The sequence below is a fragment of the Atta cephalotes genome (genome assembly GCF_000143395.1).
Source record: "Atta cephalotes unplaced genomic scaffold scaffold00013, whole genome shotgun sequence".
Taxonomy (NCBI): domain Eukaryota; kingdom Metazoa; phylum Arthropoda; class Insecta; order Hymenoptera; family Formicidae; genus Atta; species Atta cephalotes.
In genome coordinates this window covers 1,506,764-1,524,162 of record NW_012130077.1, presented here as the reverse complement: position 1 = coordinate 1,524,162, position 17,399 = coordinate 1,506,764, and the positions used below count along the sequence as shown (strand labels likewise).

The following is a 17,399-nucleotide window of genomic DNA, read 5'->3' as shown; positions in this document are numbered from 1 at the left end:
GAGAGAGAGAGAGAGAAGGGACGGGAGGGTTAAATAGGCGCACGTGCGCGCAACAATCTACGCACACGTGCGAGGAGGGATGATGGTCGTTCGCCGTCGCTATCGGTCTCGTCGGAAGGCGAAGGATGTGTGTGGATTATACAAGGGCGACACGTCGTTCCAGTGGGGTGTAGGAGTTCGCAAAGTCTGTATTGATCGTCTTCTGACGCGGGTCACGTGCGCGTTCCTGGGAACGCTCGATCCGGGTTATACCCACGGGAACCGACCCCACGGTTCCTCGACATTCTCTCTTTCTCCCTTATCTCCCCGCCCTTCCTCTTCCACAATCGCTAGCGTTCGCTCTTCGTTCCCCTCTTCGAGCGAATGAACGAGGGGATGCATTCATTATTCCTCCGAGGATTTGGACAATCCTCTAAAAGCATTCAACATCTAAGGATATTAACCCTTCATGCTCTTGATCTTCTTGTACTTCATGTAGCATGAAGAAATATCTTGGAGAATATCATAGTAGATCTGCAAAATTTAAGAAAATAAAATCATTGTAAACTTGGAGTGAATTATTTTCAACTCAAACATTGCTGTTTCAATAATTTAGTAAATTTGGAAGGAATTAAAATGAGAAAATTTTCATAATTGTATTTGTATTCCATCGTCATAAGGGATTTAATTAGACTTCAAATATTGGAATCTATAGCTTGGTAGATTAATTGGATCTGTAAATCAAACAAAAAGTATCGAATAAAAATAAGTAAATAGAATAAAATAAATAGAATCTTTGTTCCAATTTTGTGCCATTTCAAACGTTTCTAACAGACAGATAGAGGGTGAAATATCTCTTCCGACGCGAGGGTAGTGAGCTACTCTCGGTAACAACTGTCGGCTGATGACTGCCAACAAGCACGCTGATAATGAAACTGAAGGCTGACTCACTACCGGGACCATCTTCCTTCCTTGTCTCGAATCGGCACGTGCAACCATCGAACGCGGGGAATTACGTTTTATGATGGTTGACATGAAAAATGTCGCGATATCAAGTATAAAAAGCATCCACTTTCGTTTTTATTCTTCGAAGCAATTTTTTATTTTGATGGTGTCCCAGATAATATGCAATCGGGACATAAAATCATAAGAGAGATGTCTTTAAGATATTTTACATTAATTGTCAAATTTTGTTTTAATTTTACATCTTCATAAAATATGTTTAATTGTCTCTCCTTCCGATAACTGCGATACAATTTCAGAACTTTAGTCCAAATCTTAATTCAAATTGAAAGACTAAAATCCATAAAATCAATGGCAGGAAATACAAAAAAAAAAATAAATTACGAACAAAGAATTATCGAGAATAAAAGACGCTAGCTTTTCTCTATTACGTGTGAATACAAGGAAAATGTATCTTTATTAATATATGAGGTAATTACGGCACTCATAATATTGCATTTAACATTAATACGTGAAATAAACAATCGTCTATTATATAGACTGTAAACTGTAATTTGTACATATTATGGAATTACATACTATAAGTTCTGTATAGAATTATAAGGCTAGTGCGATCATTATGAAATGTCATTGAACAGGAGTATTTTTATTCTCTATTATCAGTAACACATAATAACGAAACGCAAGAAATATCTGAAAAGTTGTTCAAGAGATATTTAAAAATTTTAAAGCGTCTGTGACGTTTACAAATTTTTTAAAAACATTTCAAAAACTTGGAATTTCCTAAATATCTCGAAGTTTAAAATTTCTTTATGAATATTCCATTTAGACACGATACTTAATATAATTACCTACTTTATAAATTTCAAGATACAATTATTTAAATTAGAATATCATTAAAATGAAAATCATTCCATGAAATAGTTAAGTCACATCGGTTAAATAAATAAAAATGCGTAAACAACTTCTTGTTGAATGATTCATCAAAAATTTAACGTGTGTTTATTTTGACAAATGGAATTAATAACTCTCTTTCATAAAAAAAAGATGTTATATAATATGTAGATTTTTTTACACGAATACTGGTATAATTGATACTGGTATAATGGATAATTCATTTATATATCGAGAGCATACTTTTGACTCATGTAATATATGAGTAAAACAACAATATAAAAGCAATCAACCTTCAACTGGATCTTTTTAAATTATCTATGTATATATATATAAATCATATTTTAAATAGATTTTGTTTTAAATATTGCTATAGAAGGTTATTGAAAAACTAAGTTTTGATATGATATTGTTTCTTCTCATATAGTACATGAGAGATATCAAAGTGGCAATTCTAAATTTTTTCTTATAAATGGTGAATTTAAAATGACGAAATCTAATGATTAATTAAGAATAAAACAATAAGACCACTGTAAAAGTGTTGAATTATGTGTTGAATTAAGATGATTTATCGATGAGGTATAATAATTGTGTATATAAAACTGTATTTTCTTCCATTTGTTTTTCCTTCACTCAATACTAGTCAACATTAAACAAATTAGTATTTTTATCAAGCGTGCATACACGTGATTTGTCGAACTACACTAGTTTACAGCAAAAAAATTCTTTAAACCAGACAAGATGTTTCTTACAGATTTTTCAATATTGAAAATTCGATATTGCAAACCAAATTTGTCCAGCACGTCAGATTTAAAAAATAATTGACCATTAATTTGCAAAAAATGGCTTTTTTGCAATTATTGATATTTTTTGTAAAAAAAAAGTTTATTTAAAATTCTGATTAGAAGTCGTGAATGTATTGTTCCTCCTCTATAAAATATATTTTTTAAATGCAATATCTTACTTTTTAACCGTGTTATGAAGCATTTAAAGGTAGGATTTTTCTAAGATAGCAAATTTTCCGTCTAAGACAATAAAATATATATTTATAATTTCTAGTGTGTTGCACTATCGACACATAATTTATCGTGATTTCTAAATTTTATATATGTATATATGTATATATACATACATATGTACATACTCATAGTGTCTCATTTTAATTAGTCACTACGATTATTTCGGAAAAAAAAGAAAAAAAACACATTTAAAAAGATTTTTCGAATAAAAGTTGTATGATTTTTATATGTGTATTATTAACACACTAGAAATTATAAGTATATATATGACTTCAGTCATAGGTAAAAAATTTGCTATTTTAGAAAAATCCTATCTTTGAATCTTAACACGTAAAATATCCTATCTTTGAATCTTAATACGTAAAACATGCTACATAAAACGTGAAACATTGAAAGAAAAAAAAATGCATTTTATAGAAGATGAATACATTCATGACCTCTAATCAGAATTTTGAGATAACTTAACAAAAGAATGTTAAATACCATAAAAAAAAATCATTGTGTATATTAAGTCAATTATTTCTCAAACGTGTTAGAAAAATTTAGCTTGTGACATTACGTTTCAGAATTCAAAAATCTGTAAAAAATACATTGTCCGATTCAAAATAATTAAAAAAAGTCTTGTAAACTAGTGTTATTTATTATTATTTCGTACACAAGAAACAAGTCTGTATCTAAGTAACGTTCTTTCACAATGTCAAGCAGTACCATAAGATATTCGCATAGTAAAACTATGCGAGATCGAATTATGCCAATGTCCTATTAAGATATAACGGAGAGAAAAGATAAGGAATTATCTTTACTAGACTTGAGTGGTTAGATATTTTCTGATGGAGTCTTTTTCTCGGTTGAGCCATGCAGCATTCAATCTAATGGACTCCACGCACTGTTGCACCGTTCTTTCGGTGCCTGGAGTCGGATGACTCTCGAAGAAGCTCTCTACATCTTTGGCTTGTTCTTCGGTGACAAAATTCTCTGTTGTGAATTTTACCAGCCGTGCCAGCAAGAAGCCGCCTTCGTAACGATCCAATAGAGTCTTCCATTTCTCCTTAAAGAAATTCCATGCCATGAGACGTCCTTTGTATGACAAACTCACGGACATGATGGCAAAGACTGTGTCTTGAGCACGGACCTCCTCGCTCATGGCGAAGTCCAGAACTTTTCCTAGCAGAGTTTCATCTTTGATTGCACCAAGCGCTCGCAGAATTCGCTCTTTTTCTTCTTGAAGATCAGCCTCTTTGTACAATTTCAACATAGTAACATAAGTATTGGCATCACCCACGGAAAGTACAGCTCGATAAACTGGACTGCGCAAATCAGCAGCGAGTGTCGTTGTGCCATTTACATGCAGCTCGAATCTTCTCTTCGCTTCTTCGATAGTATCTTGATCATTTAATGCTGCCATGCGGCCTAATACAAGAGATCTGAGTAACGTATTTAAATGACTTTCATTTGGCTTAGGATCCCAGCCTAATCTGACATTAACTTCACGAAATAGATTACGTCCAAACGCTTTGAGAGAATCCTCGAAGTCTAAGTGAGAAATGAGAATACCGATTTTACTTAAGATATTCACTATAGTGGACCACACGGTGTAGTTGTCCTCGTGCAGAAACGCCTGCATTAATTCGAGTACTTCTACCGTGGATGCGTAACCCGCCTGTACCATTGCAAAAAGATCATCCAATAAGCCTAATCTGTCCAGAGGAGGTAATGTATGATCTTTAATTGCTGGTAATAGAAGTGACAGAGCGGACTGACTGTAACGAGTCCGATAGAAGCCAATTGTTCCAGGATTGATCTTTAGCCATGTGCCCTCGGGAACGTTTTGGATTACAAATTCCTTGGTTTTTGCATCTAATATGCCGTCAAATATTGTTTTGTTCGGATCTTGTGAAGAGCTTACGCTTATTGGTATGAGCCATGCATTATCCGCATTGTTATCCACCGATCCATCGGCCAGGAATCTCTCTTGAGACAATGATAAGATCCTATTGTTGCCTTCTTGACGATAGTCAACTTTGACAACGGGGAAACCCTGTCTCTTGGTCCATGACGACATCACCTTACGTACAGCCTTATTACTGGCCTCTTCCAACGCGGCCCAGAGATCTTCGGTTTCCGCATTGGCGTAGCTGTGTCTCTTCAGATATAGATTCATACCCTTTCTAAAATCGTCATCACCTATGTATGCATGCAACATACGAATCACAGAGGCGCCCTTGTGATACGATATGTCATCAAAGATTTCGTCGATCTCCGACGGGTGACCGACTGGTACCTCGATTGGATGACTGTTTTTCAAAGCATCTAATTCCAATGCTCGTATGTATGTGTCCGTTACAAACTGCGTCCAGATATCATACTCTGGGAACAAATGTGCAACACACAGAAACTCTACGAACGATGCGTAGCCTTCATTTAACCATAAATGCGTCCACCATTCCATTGTCACGAGATTACCGAACCATTGATGTGCCAACTCGTGTGCTACTATCAACGCGATCCACTGTTTGCGTACCGCCGACGTATTCTGCGGATCCACAAGTAAACAGGTCTCGCGATACGTAACGAGTCCCCAATTTTCCATAGCGCCAGACGAAAAATCGGCAATCGCTATGAGATCGATCTTCGGCAAGGGATACGCGATACCAAAGTAAGTCTTGTAGTAAGGCAGCACCTTGGTGGCCACTTCTAGAGCAAACTGGCCCTGTTCTTTCTTAGATTTGGGCACATAAACTCGAACTAACACACCATCACTAGACATGTCCTCTATGTAATCGAAATCGCCTACTACTACAGCCACTAAGTACGTTGACATAACAGGCGTTCTTTCAAAAGTCAATGTCTCGCAGTTCCCATTTGTAACTTTGCTTTTTACAGGCTGAAAATCAAAACAGACAAGATGTACTCATATATATATATAGTAAGATCGGTATTTATAGTCCGTTTTATCATTACAAAACTTAAGTAATGTCTTAAGATGTTAAAATTAAATACAGCAAAATATCAGTAGTAAGAGAATCAGCGAATATAAGGCAATAACATAGATAATAAAAAAATCCAAAATGTTGATTCACTTACTACTTGTCTTATTGTTTATATTTTTTTTATGTCATAGCCTTGATAATTTTTTATGTCATAGCCTTGATAGTTTTCATATTGGCTTTGTCATTGGCTTTAACATTAGCCTTGTAAATAGCTTATGATTGTATCGAGCTTAAGATTGTACCAATGTCTTAAAATCAGAGCAGAGCAAAGTTTACCAAACTTGGAATTAGTTCTTTCTTCTGTTAGTTAAATTCAAATCTATTTTCAATATCAATTTCTAATCTGATCTTAAAACGTGATTTTAAATAAAAGAACCGACTATGAATAGTATATACAATAAAAAATAGTTAACAGATTAATAATCAACATATAAAACATTAATTTTAAGCATCAGATAATGTATACAAATATCAAATACAGAAAAAAGCATAAGAAAAAAGTACATACAGCTACCTTAAATATAAATTACAAGATAGGAAGCAAAAGAAAAAGAAAAGCAAATAATATTGCAGATGCCCAGCGTTGCTTACCATATTGGAAAGTGCTGTAAGACCGATTGGTACTTTTAGCGTAATGTCAAATGTTGCTTTCAGCGCTGGCTCGTCCCAACATGGGAAGCAACGTCTAGCATCTGTCGGCTCAAACTGGGTAACCGCCGCATATTCAACGGTACCGTCCTCCCTGAAATCATAAAAAATTCTACGTTATATGAAGGATGCTCACCATATTCGATAACCCAATGAGATATGGCTGAGATGGAATTGTAAGATGTATATCAAAGGTTGCTTTAAAAGATGGTTCATCCCAACATGGAAAAAACTTGCGTGCTGATGTAGGACACAAATAGGTTACAGCGCAGTTACCATCTTGCCTTTGAAAGATACATATAAATACATACTTTAAACATTCTGTTTTCATTTATCCATATGTTATATAATTTTCAGGAGCTAAAATTAACAAACAGTAATTGAAATATATTATTAAAAAAGTTCTTTTTCTAATTAGACAGCTGAACAGAGATCAGTTTGATAATTTTTTTTATATATTCAAAGTTATCAGTTGTATTCTTACCCACTATATTTGCTTCTATAAAAACCTTTCATCTTGTCATTGATCTCTCCCATGAATTCTATGTTCAGGTATCCACTTTTCCCAGATGGCAGAGCTTCAGGAAACACCAATGTGGCTGTCTCCTCCAATCCTGATAATACAATTTTCTCGGGCACAATGGTCTTGCCATCATTTCCATAAAAACTCGCGCGCTTTATATTGATTTCCAAACAATTCAATACAATGGTATCCGTAGGAGTTTCCACCTATAATCCGAAAGAAAAAAGGAAAAAAAACAGATAAGAGAGAATTTTCGCAATCGTCATGTATGTCGCAAAGATAAGCATGAAATATGATTAATACGGGAGGAAAAATAATAGATAACATTCGTAAGTGCAATTAGAATTCGCGTCACTGCAAAATTAATGAGCAAATCAAGGGATTAAAATCGCGATTGCCGGCAATTAAAAGATAAGGCAGTCTGCCTTAATGTTTGCCAATCAGATTCAAATCTAAATGCTACTTAAACAGAAACTGCGGCGGGGAAGGGATCAGGGGCGGGGCGTTTCTTGGTTATGTTTCCCATATGGTTAGCGGCCGCTTTGTTCTCTATCTCTCATCTTCGACTCTATTTTTCACTGAAGGGAAGGACGGAGAGTGGCAGCGAGAGAGGAATGATAGTAGGTAACAGAACTCACATTGAGATGCACTTTCTCCGTGCCGTTGAAGGTGAAGGTGGTGATATGCGGCGTCAACGAGATATCGTAATGATAGGGACGCACGCACAACGGCAGACGGCGAAACGGCTTCTCGTCGCCCGACATCACTCCGCACGGCTCGCTGACGGTAACCTGACACGTTTTCCCACAGTAACGCGCGTCCTGGATCGCACCGTTTCCAACGCTACTCGCTCGTAACAACCTCGACAACAGATTATCGTCAACTCCCTTTTCTTTTTGCTGACTCACAAGGCGACAGCCCACACTTACACGTGCGACGATGCGCGAGAACATGGCATGATGCCCCAAAGCTTCGAAGTTCGAGCCAGTTCGAGCTTGCCGGAGTTGCTGGATGATGGCTTATCGATACTTCGATTCTCTGCAGCTCGATACTAAAAAATCGACGTCGAGACGTCGAGTATCGATAATGAAGGTCTGTTCATATGACTACATATGTGACATGTGTGATGTATGACATTTAAAAGAGAGGGAGAAGAAAGAGAGAGAGAGAAAGAGAGAGAGAGAGAGAGATTTTAAAGTTCGAACTATTTAAATTGACGTAGAATTTGAGGTTTTTGTTTAGGAAAGACTAGGATCAGCATTCATAGCTTGTTCTTATCTTAAAATTGTCTTAAGTAATGTTTTAAAATGCTAATACGGCTCTGTAATTGACTTATCTTAAAACTGTGTATATAAGATTTACTGACTATCAATGCCGCTCTAATTTCAAATTGATCGGAGTATTTGAACTATTATGGAGTATTATAGTCTATAGATAGATTTGGTTTTTGCATGGAATTGTTCTTTTGAAATAAATAGATATTGGATATTATAAAATAGACCAATTACAGTTTTATCTGTAATTGGTATATATTCTCTCTCTTGCAGAGAGAGAAAAAGAAAATTACCTAGCAAACAAGAATGGATTAAAATGAATTGAAATTTTTTTCTATCGTGCGTATTAAATAGTGAATATACTTATTTTGGAGTTTAATTGGATTCAATTGGATCCAATTAGACTCAATTGGATGCAATTGGATTAAAAACTGCATTTCCTGTTCAAAATTTTGAATTGAATAGTATTCACAATGTGTGTGTTATGCACAGAAAAAGTTAATATTATTTTTAGATTGAAAAGCATAGAGATATGCTCCATGTAATTCCTATAAATGAATAAAAATGCATTCAGGATTGAAAAGCATTTGTTTTAACATTCGTGAATCAATTATATTTTTGAAAATCTGAATCCATTTCAATTCATTTCAATCCATTCTCGTTTGTTGAGTAAATAATAAATGAAAACACGGGCAATTATTAAAGAACCTAAATTCGTAGTAATTGGGTAGCATATATATTTCTTTATATATAACAATAACAATATTTGTTATATGATAACAATAACGATATGTATATATATATATATATATATATTTAGTATTGAGAAATATATATGTCGATTGCTCCAATTATTGCGAATTTAGGCTCTTAATTGCCCGTGTTTTCATTTATTGTTTAATTTTTATCTCAAGAGCCCAATTTTATTATTCTTTAGAAAAAGAAAAGACAAATTATACGTACAAAAGTCATGTTCTGGTATATATTAAATTACCAATATTGAAAATCTATAAGAATAATATAATAATATAAAACGTAACAATTTGCAGGTTTCAGTATTAATAAAAACAGTATTTTTCGTTAAATGACAATAATGACACAAGACATCACAAACGTTATTCTATCGATCTTTTCTATGAATAACAAAACAATTATATACTGTGTTTTTCTACCTTCAAGTCATATAAATATAAATCCTATTATATTTTTCGCGGTATTTCATTATTAACATTTGATATAACGGATCAATATAAAATAATAAAATTTGTTCAAGCAGACTTGGCTAAATGGGAAAGTGTGACAAACAAAAATTTGAAACCATTTGTAAGCTGTGCATAATATACGCCTTAAAATATTCACGATTTAAATGACAGTTTGATAACAAGTCAATGATTGTTAAATGATATAAAAAAAGAAAAACAGTTTTAAAAAAATAAGAGAGAGAGAGAGAGAGAGAGAGAGACGGCGTTGGATTTCTTTTTGTCCAACAGTCGCAAATCGCAATGCGAGCGTTCGCGGTTCGTTCAGTCTAGTTATTTTTCTCGTCTGCAACAAGTACAAGTAGGTGAATACGCACGCGTACCCGTTTCTGAACAACTTCATACAACACTGAATACAACGGCGGTCGTCATTCTAGGTTGTGATACACGCTGACGCGCGTCTGCCGTCTCGGCCGAATTCGGCTCGCGACTTTCGTGTCGTGCGATGCGAGGTGCGAGGTGGTGACGGTGGTGTGGGCAGTCAGTATCCGCGACAAGCGAGATAGACTTCCCGACAATCCCTACCGGTCGGCCTCGAATCCTCGATCGCAGATGATTTGTTGGAGATAGTGGTGTGCGCGAGCACCCACCGTCAGCGAGGGTTAAGTGCAAACGGGAGGGTTGACCGAATCATTTGTGATTCCGTATAAGAGAAGAAGAGAAGAAATATCGAAAAGAAAGAGATAGATATGTGTGTGTATCTCTGTATATGAGTGTGTAGTGTACACCGACGTGAACTTGCCCCTCTCGTGGAGCGGTAGAGAGGTGATCTCTTGGAAGAGGCCGATTAGCGAGGATCTCGCTGGCAAATTTTGTGATATTTTCTCGCGGTGGCTCACATCGTGCGGAAGGCTCCCATCGCCGTCCTCGCCGTCCTCGCCGTCGTCGTTGTCATCGTCCACGGGGATAGCGCGGAGGCGTTTTCATGGCGCGAGGCGACGCGACAGGGATCGTGCGCGCTTCGCCGAAATCACCGGAATACAGGAGGACGACGTGAGAGAGTCGCGTGTTAGGGAGCTCGACGCCCGGGACTCTCGTCGCCGCACAGGAGCTGAGGAGCATCGGCCGAAGGAAAAACAGCGGCGGCAGCGGCGGCGGCGCGTACTCACACACGCAGCCGAGTGCGTCACCGCCCATATGTGATGTGTCCCGCGCGTGCGAGCGAATGAGTAATCATGTACTGTCAGGACAAGGGTTCGACCGCTTCCAAGAGCAAAGAGGGTAAGTCGGACACGGACGCGCCCGTCGCGCATCCTTCCCCTATTTTTCTCTTGCGGCCGATGTTCCGGCTCTCGCCGTTCGGTTTCTCTTTGCGTGTGCGTGTGTGAACGAGGTGAGAAAGATAGATAGAGAGAGAGAGAGAGAGAGAGAGAGAGAGAGAGAGTGTGTGTGTGTGTGTGTGTGTGTGTGTGTGTGTGTGGTGTGTGTGAAAGAACAAGAGAGGAGATGAATAAGAGAGAGGTAAAGAGAGTTCCGTTCCAGGATCATGGAGACGGGAGAGAAGGACCAAGTAGCAACAGCAGTCTGACGAGAGAAGCAGAGAGATAAAAAAGGAAGAGGAGAGGGAGAGAGAGAGAAAATGAAAATAATAATTCTTTCTCTTTTTCTCCTTGCGCGCGCGTCTCTTATATGTGTGCATGTACAGTATCTCCTGATGGCAGGCAGAAGGAAGGGACAATCGAGTTCTTCAGTATATATGCAACTCAAGCGAGAAAGAAGTTGAATATTATTTTCCTTTCCGGTTTGATACTTGCGTTAACACAGGAAGAAACGCGCGCGTTTATCAATTTCAGGATTGGGATCGCCGTATCTTTTCGAGTCGCACGACGAGTACAATGCAATCTTTTGTGTAGCACAGAGGGAGAGAGGGAGAGAGCCTACGTTTTATCTGACACTTGAATATCTCGACCAGAGATTTGTTCGGTTATTCGACGTGTGAAACTAATGTATATTAGTTCGTTGAACCTCCTGTGCTGTAACTACAGTGCATACCTGTACGCAGAAAAGAACGTGTGTGTCGATATTCGTGTGCGTGTATGTACGTGTGACTGAATGGCGTGTCATGTGTCATATACATACGGCAATCTCAAAGTTTTTATCGTGTTAGTAAGTGTCCCGTGAGAGTTTGCTTTGTTATATGGCTTGCTCCAAGAAAAAATGATAGTTGGCTGGTTCAGGTGAATTGATACATATACTTGGAAAGTGCATACTTAAGAATACGTACTTTCACTTTTAATTGCAGTAAAAATCCATTATCTTCTACGAACGGATGAGTCATCTACGTTCTGAAAATTAAATTAAATTATACTTGGATTCGGGACAAAACTGTGTTCAAATACTTCGTTCAATTACTTCGTTCATTGAGTGTCATTATTTTTTCTTTATCTGTAGTATAATGTGTGTAATATCTACAAAAAAAATTGGTATAATTATTAATATTTATATGATGTAATCATATTCATATTTTGTCTCATATATGATTGTTTTTTATTATATTGTAATTTCCTGTGAGTTCCTCGCATTGTCATTTGAGAAGAATGTGATGCATACCTTTATCATCATTAAGAAGCATTGGCATAACATAGCGTATGATGTCATCATAAATGTAATGATCTGTTATATCTAAATTACTCTGATGTTCTTGGCCTTCTGTTATGATGTCATGCTATCTCAACTTACATTCGGTGTATCAAATTGTATGTTTAAACATTACATTTGTTGCAGGGCCTGTGACAATGCGGGAAAAGAAAGGCGGTGCTCTCAGTAGAGTGCAAAAATTAAAAAAGCGCCTTAGTCACAGCTTTGGACGACTTTGTAAGTATTTTTTGTATAGGTAATTTTTATATTAACTTTTATATTAATATAAAACTTTTATATTAATAAAATATAATAGTAATCACAAGGATTTAAATGTTGAACTTTGTTTTAATGTTTTTTTCAATAAATATATTTTTAATTAATAAATATATAATTAATGTCAAGCAAATAATTGCTTTTGCCTATTGTATATAATTAAACAGCATGATGTTTTAGTAATATAATTATTATTGATATTGTAAATACTATATATATATTACAAAGATCGAGTAAAATAGTTTTATACAAGTAAATCATGAATCATTAATTAATAAATCATTAATTAGACATAATTAATGATGATTATACATACATTTAAATATTATTTATTTTATTACAGCTATATCAAAAGAAGAGGCTGATGATGCAACAACGAGAGGTCAATTGCCGTATAATGGTTATTCGGAGGAGTTCCTAGATCGCTTGGAGCCAAATGGCAATATACCTGCGGACAAAGATCGTCGTTATGGTGAGCTTTATCTAAAAATATACATATTTACGGTTTCATAATATTTTATAGATATTTTATTTACATATGTCTTATCTCTCATTATATATGGTTTCTTAATATTGTATGGATGTAGTATCATGATGTAAGTCTAGATGTTTATATATTTTTTGAAATAAGAGATGAAAAAAACAAAAAACTTAATTCATACTTTTTATTATATTATAAAATAGAAATCTAATTTATGTGCACACATATTTTATAAAGTTATTTATTAATTAATTTAATTTATTATTTAATTTATTAATTAATTTGTATTTATAAGAATGCACTCTTTCATATATATTGTTACTAAAAACACTAAAAAAATGATTACTAAAACACATTTGTTAATGATCAAATATCACGTTGTTTTTCTGCATATTATGCATAGTTGAAATTATGTATACATAAGAAGCTATCCCGCGATTTAAATGCATAAATAACATCAAAATACGTATGTATGTAATTTAAGCAAAGTAGAATTATTTATATATTCAAAATTTTATAAAAATCTGTGATTTTATGTATTTCTATTGCTGTTATTTTAAGAATGTTTTCGGAAATTGGACTGTCATAGAATGGACAGGTGTGGGCGATCATGAGAGAGTGCATCGACAGCTTTCGGTTTCTAGCGATTCGAAGCTTCTCGATGAAGATATAAGAGAGGAAGCTAGGGTAATTCTACGGCCCCGACGTCCACCGCGGCCCAAATCTGAAGTTTTCCTTGGTCCAGAACCTAGAAGAACTAAAAGATTTTCCGCTTTTGGGGTAATATATTATATTACATATATGTACTCATTTGCACTAATTTTCTATTATGATACTAAACATTAATCTCAATTTGTCTCGACAGGGAGATTCGCCATTCGGTAAATCCGAAGCTTATATAAAACTGGAGCAGTTGGGAGAGGGATCATATGCCACAGTGTTCAAAGGCTATAGCCATCTCACTAATCAAGTGGTGGCTCTTAAAGAAATTAGACTGCAAGAGGAGGAAGGAGCTCCGTTTACTGCCATTCGCGAGGCAAGTCTCCTCAAAGAGTTAAAACATAGCAATATCGTGACTTTACACGATATCATTCATACCCGCGAGACGCTCACTTTTGTGTTTGAATATGTTCATACCGATTTATCCCAATATATGGAGAGGTATTTCGGGAATGGAGGATTGGATCCGCGTAATGTTAAATTGTTTCTTTTTCAACTATTGAGAGGATTGGCATACTGTCACCGCAGGTAATTAAAAAAGTTTATAGTATATAATATCGAGTATATAATGTCTTCATCTTGACGCGTTGATTAATTTTTGTTATGTGTTGCATACTTTAGGAGGGTTCTGCACAGAGATGTAAAGCCACAGAATTTATTAATCAGCGAGATAGGAGAACTTAAATTGGCAGACTTTGGGCTAGCAAGGGCCAAATCTGTGCCATCGCATACATACTCACACGAAGTCGTGACCTTATGGTATAGACCGCCCGACGTTCTTTTAGGTTCCACAGAATACTCCACCTCGCTTGACATGTGGGGAGTAGGTTGCATATTTGTGGAAATGTTAACTGGTGAACCGACATTCCCAGGTGTACGCTGTACGTACGACCAACTCGATAAGATATTTAAAGTGCTGGGCACACCTACCGAGGAGACTTGGCCAGGTGTCACGCATCTGCCCGGATATAAAGCACACAGACTGATATTTTATCCGCCGCGGAAACTGGGACTCTCGTTTCCTCGGCTGTATGATATCGCCGAGGGCGATAGTATGGCGTCGTCACTCCTGCAGCTGAATCCTGATCAACGGATAGGTGCGGAGGAAGCGTTACGTCATCCCTATTTCGCCTCTCTTCCTAGAAAATTATATGAATTACCTGATGGTAAGGATTTTGTAAAATTTCGCACAACCAACGTCATGAAATATATATACGTCTCATGACGAAATCTATTGATTCTGTTGCAGAAGTGTCGATATTCAGCGTAGAAGGTTGTCACTTGTATACAAACTCGAGGCACGGGTGCGCGGATTCGCGTCACACGACTCTTAAGACTTGAGGTTAAAGCAAACGTTAAATGAGTAAATTATAAGTAAATTCGCAATTTACACGTTGAGTGAAATATTCATTCTCATGAGATTCATATGTGTCTGTGAACACACACACACACACACACACACACACACACACACACACACACACACACAACAGATACCTACAGATATACAGATACACAGGCGCACATGCACTACTCCCAGATGCGTTGTTCGCTCTCTCTCAGGGCTGCTCCATGATTTCCGCCACTATTCTTTTCACACACATGCAATAATAATATTCTTTTCTCCTTCTTTTCTGAGAATATACGTATCGAGTAAATTAATTATTAACGAAGATAAATCATAATTCTGGTCAAGGAAACAAGAAAGTAAAGCTTACGGCTACAAGTAAAAAAAAGATTATAAGAACTTGCGCACGCTCGATTTAGGAAGCAAAAGCACGCACGACCCATCCTCGCACTTCGTCCAAATACTAGATTTAGATCAATACCAATCAAAAAGAAAGATACCATACCGCCGCCCTACGTTTCCCCGATCCCAGCCCAAGCCAAGTAGGGCGGACGGTTGCTGGTTAGCAAAACTATTTACGAAGTAATTACTACTTATCTTAGAAAAATTATGGAAGACCTGTAGCACTTTATATAAACGAATTTTACTGCTGTTTCGAATACGATGTTGGTCGCTAGGACAGTTGAGAATATTGATAGATAAGATAGGGAATCATTGTTCGAATTAAATTTATTGTTAGCCGTGATGATAGTATGTAAGGTATAGAAGTTTAAAGGGGTCAAAACAAAAACAGCGCATCAGTATTAGTCAAGTGCCATAGTAGCCAACATCGCGAGATGCAGTGAGAGAAACTAATTGAACGCTCATCGTTAATAATACCCGATTGTAGTAATTTAGACGTAAGTGATTAGCATTAGATCGTATTTAATATCACAATCGAAGTTTATCGACAATGTCGCAATGTAGCGTAAATGATAGCAAATTGAGACAAAAAGAGAGAGTGAATGAGAAAGAAAGAGAAATGAAGTAGTGATTTTAGACTTGTCGAAATTTTATTTGTTCAATTTGCTTTTAATTATTATTGACATTAGCCAAATATGGTGCTCGAGCTATAAACTGTGACATGTACAATCGACCTTATACTCGTGGTATAATTATATTTAACGAGTATCCGTTCGATTTTTTAAAAAACTACCCGATATAAAATAGCGTTGGCAATAGTAGAAATAGGACGTAAAGAAGAAAAACGGCGTTACAGTTCTTCCAAATTTTGTCTAAGCTACAATTGACGATTTTTGCGGTAAATATTACTCCTTTTCGTAGGTTACATTTATACCGATTTTTCAGCACACTTATTAAAAAAAGAAAAATATATCAACGAGGTGAAAGTAAAAGAAGGGAGAGGGAGTTTCGAAAAGATTTGAAAGACGCTATTATTATTACTACCGATTATTGCGTTTATTTCGGTAGATTGTATATAGAATTACCAGATTCGTATTATCGATGATGCTGAGATAGCTAAATCGAGATAATAAATGTGACTTTGTAAGAAATTCAAATGTATGGTAATCTGGACCCTGTTCATCCTTAACCCGGCAGTGGTACCACAGGGCTAAGCGAAAAAGCCTGCAAAAAAGAAAAAGAAATCGCTTATTTTACGGAAGTGCACATTTAAACTATTCTAAACTGAAACGCCAAATTGTTAAAAAAAAGTTATACTTATTCATCTATTGAAAAGTACACTTATAAAGATTTATTTTTACATTTATGAAAAAGATATCAGTAAATCGTAATAAATTCTGCAATGAAAATGCGTATTGAAGTTTGGAAATGTCGCATTTTATTTTTGCAACTTGCATAATACTTATATGATTATATACAAAAAAAATTTCTTCCATGATATTTAAATAAAATTTTTATTTTTTATTTAATTTCTTTCATCAGAAAGAAGTTTTCTTTGTAAAACAGATTGCAATCCCAATATATTCCTTCATTATCTTGGCCTTACTACTGTTATCATTCGGAATATCATCCTTTATCGAAGTTAAATACGTAATGTAAAATTAAGTTTTAGAGATTTATATTATAATTCTTTGTTTCTTATTCTACCATTTTAGTGAAAAGCAAGCATTTATAGAATGAATTAAGTAGGTCGATATTGTAATAATAAGTATAATTTTTTATCTTCACGGAATTCTGAGATACGTATATATTCCGGTGAATTGTTTTTTTAGGAAGTGGTGCTAATATCTTTTTACTCTAATGTGAAATTTGTAAACTTATCCCATCCTATGGATGGTAACTTCGAATTTTATTTCTAGAAAGAAATATTAAACGTTTAATGTACATATTTACGTGTAAACACGAACCCATTTACATCGATCTCAATAAATGTAAAAAGAATAGAGGAAGAAGAAAATTGAAGTGTCAGAACTCTTTTTTATATGT

The 17,399-nt window shown here is 35.7% G+C and overlaps 2 protein-coding genes across 4 annotated transcripts; one reads left to right on the top strand and one right to left on the bottom strand.

Annotated features, from left to right (window-relative positions):
* Positions 1–3,474: 3,474 nt before the first annotated feature.
* LOC105617451 (puromycin-sensitive aminopeptidase) lies at positions 3,475–7,969 on the bottom strand. Its single transcript, XM_012199006.1, has 4 exons — positions 7,655–7,969; positions 6,978–7,222; positions 6,437–6,587; positions 3,475–5,739 (listed from the first exon to the last, which is right to left on the bottom strand). The coding sequence occupies exons 1-4, from the start codon at positions 7,967–7,969 to the stop codon at positions 3,658–3,660; spliced, it is 2,793 nt and encodes a 930-aa protein (XP_012054396.1). The 3' UTR covers positions 3,475–3,657.
* A 2,755-nt stretch (positions 7,970–10,724) lies between these two features.
* LOC105617452 (cyclin-dependent kinase 14) lies at positions 10,725–14,944 on the top strand. 3 transcript variants are annotated; one of them, XM_012199008.1, is made up of 7 exons: positions 10,725–10,770; positions 12,274–12,363; positions 12,746–12,871; positions 13,446–13,663; positions 13,749–14,131; positions 14,225–14,769; positions 14,853–14,944. In XM_012199008.1, the coding sequence occupies exons 1-7, from the start codon at positions 10,725–10,727 to the stop codon at positions 14,942–14,944; spliced, it is 1,500 nt and encodes a 499-aa protein (XP_012054398.1). The 3 variants fall into 3 exon arrangements, with proteins under 3 accessions (XP_012054398.1, XP_012054399.1, XP_012054397.1); XM_012199009.1 differs by having other exon boundaries at positions 12,746–12,874; positions 13,473–13,663; XM_012199007.1 differs by having other exon boundaries at positions 12,746–12,914; positions 13,465–13,663.
* Positions 14,945–17,399: the final 2,455 nt, after the last annotated feature.

What these genes read in the sequence shown, in the direction of transcription:
- LOC105617451 (XM_012199006.1), bottom strand. Translation starts at nt 7,969, where the DNA reads ATGTTCTCGCGCATCGTCGCACGTGTAAGTGTGGGCTGTCGCCTTGTG. An exon ending in TATAGAAGCAAATATAGTGG is followed by an intron (nt 6,588 to 6,977) that starts GTAAGAATACAA and finishes TTATGATTTCAG; the next exon opens with GGAGGACGGTACCGTTGAAT. An exon ending in TTACAGCACTTTCCAATATG is followed by an intron (nt 5,740 to 6,436) that starts GTAAGCAACGCT and finishes TTTGATTTTCAG; the next exon opens with CCTGTAAAAAGCAAAGTTAC.
- LOC105617452 (XM_012199007.1), top strand. Translation starts at nt 10,725, where the DNA reads ATGTACTGTCAGGACAAGGGTTCGACCGCTTCCAAGAGCAAAGAGG. An exon ending in CGCTTCCAAGAGCAAAGAGG is followed by an intron (nt 10,771 to 12,273) that starts GTAAGTCGGACA and finishes CATTTGTTGCAG; the next exon opens with GGCCTGTGACAATGCGGGAA. An exon ending in TACATATTTACGGTTTCATA is followed by an intron (nt 12,915 to 13,464) that starts ATATTTTATAGA and finishes CGGAAATTGGAC; the next exon opens with TGTCATAGAATGGACAGGTG.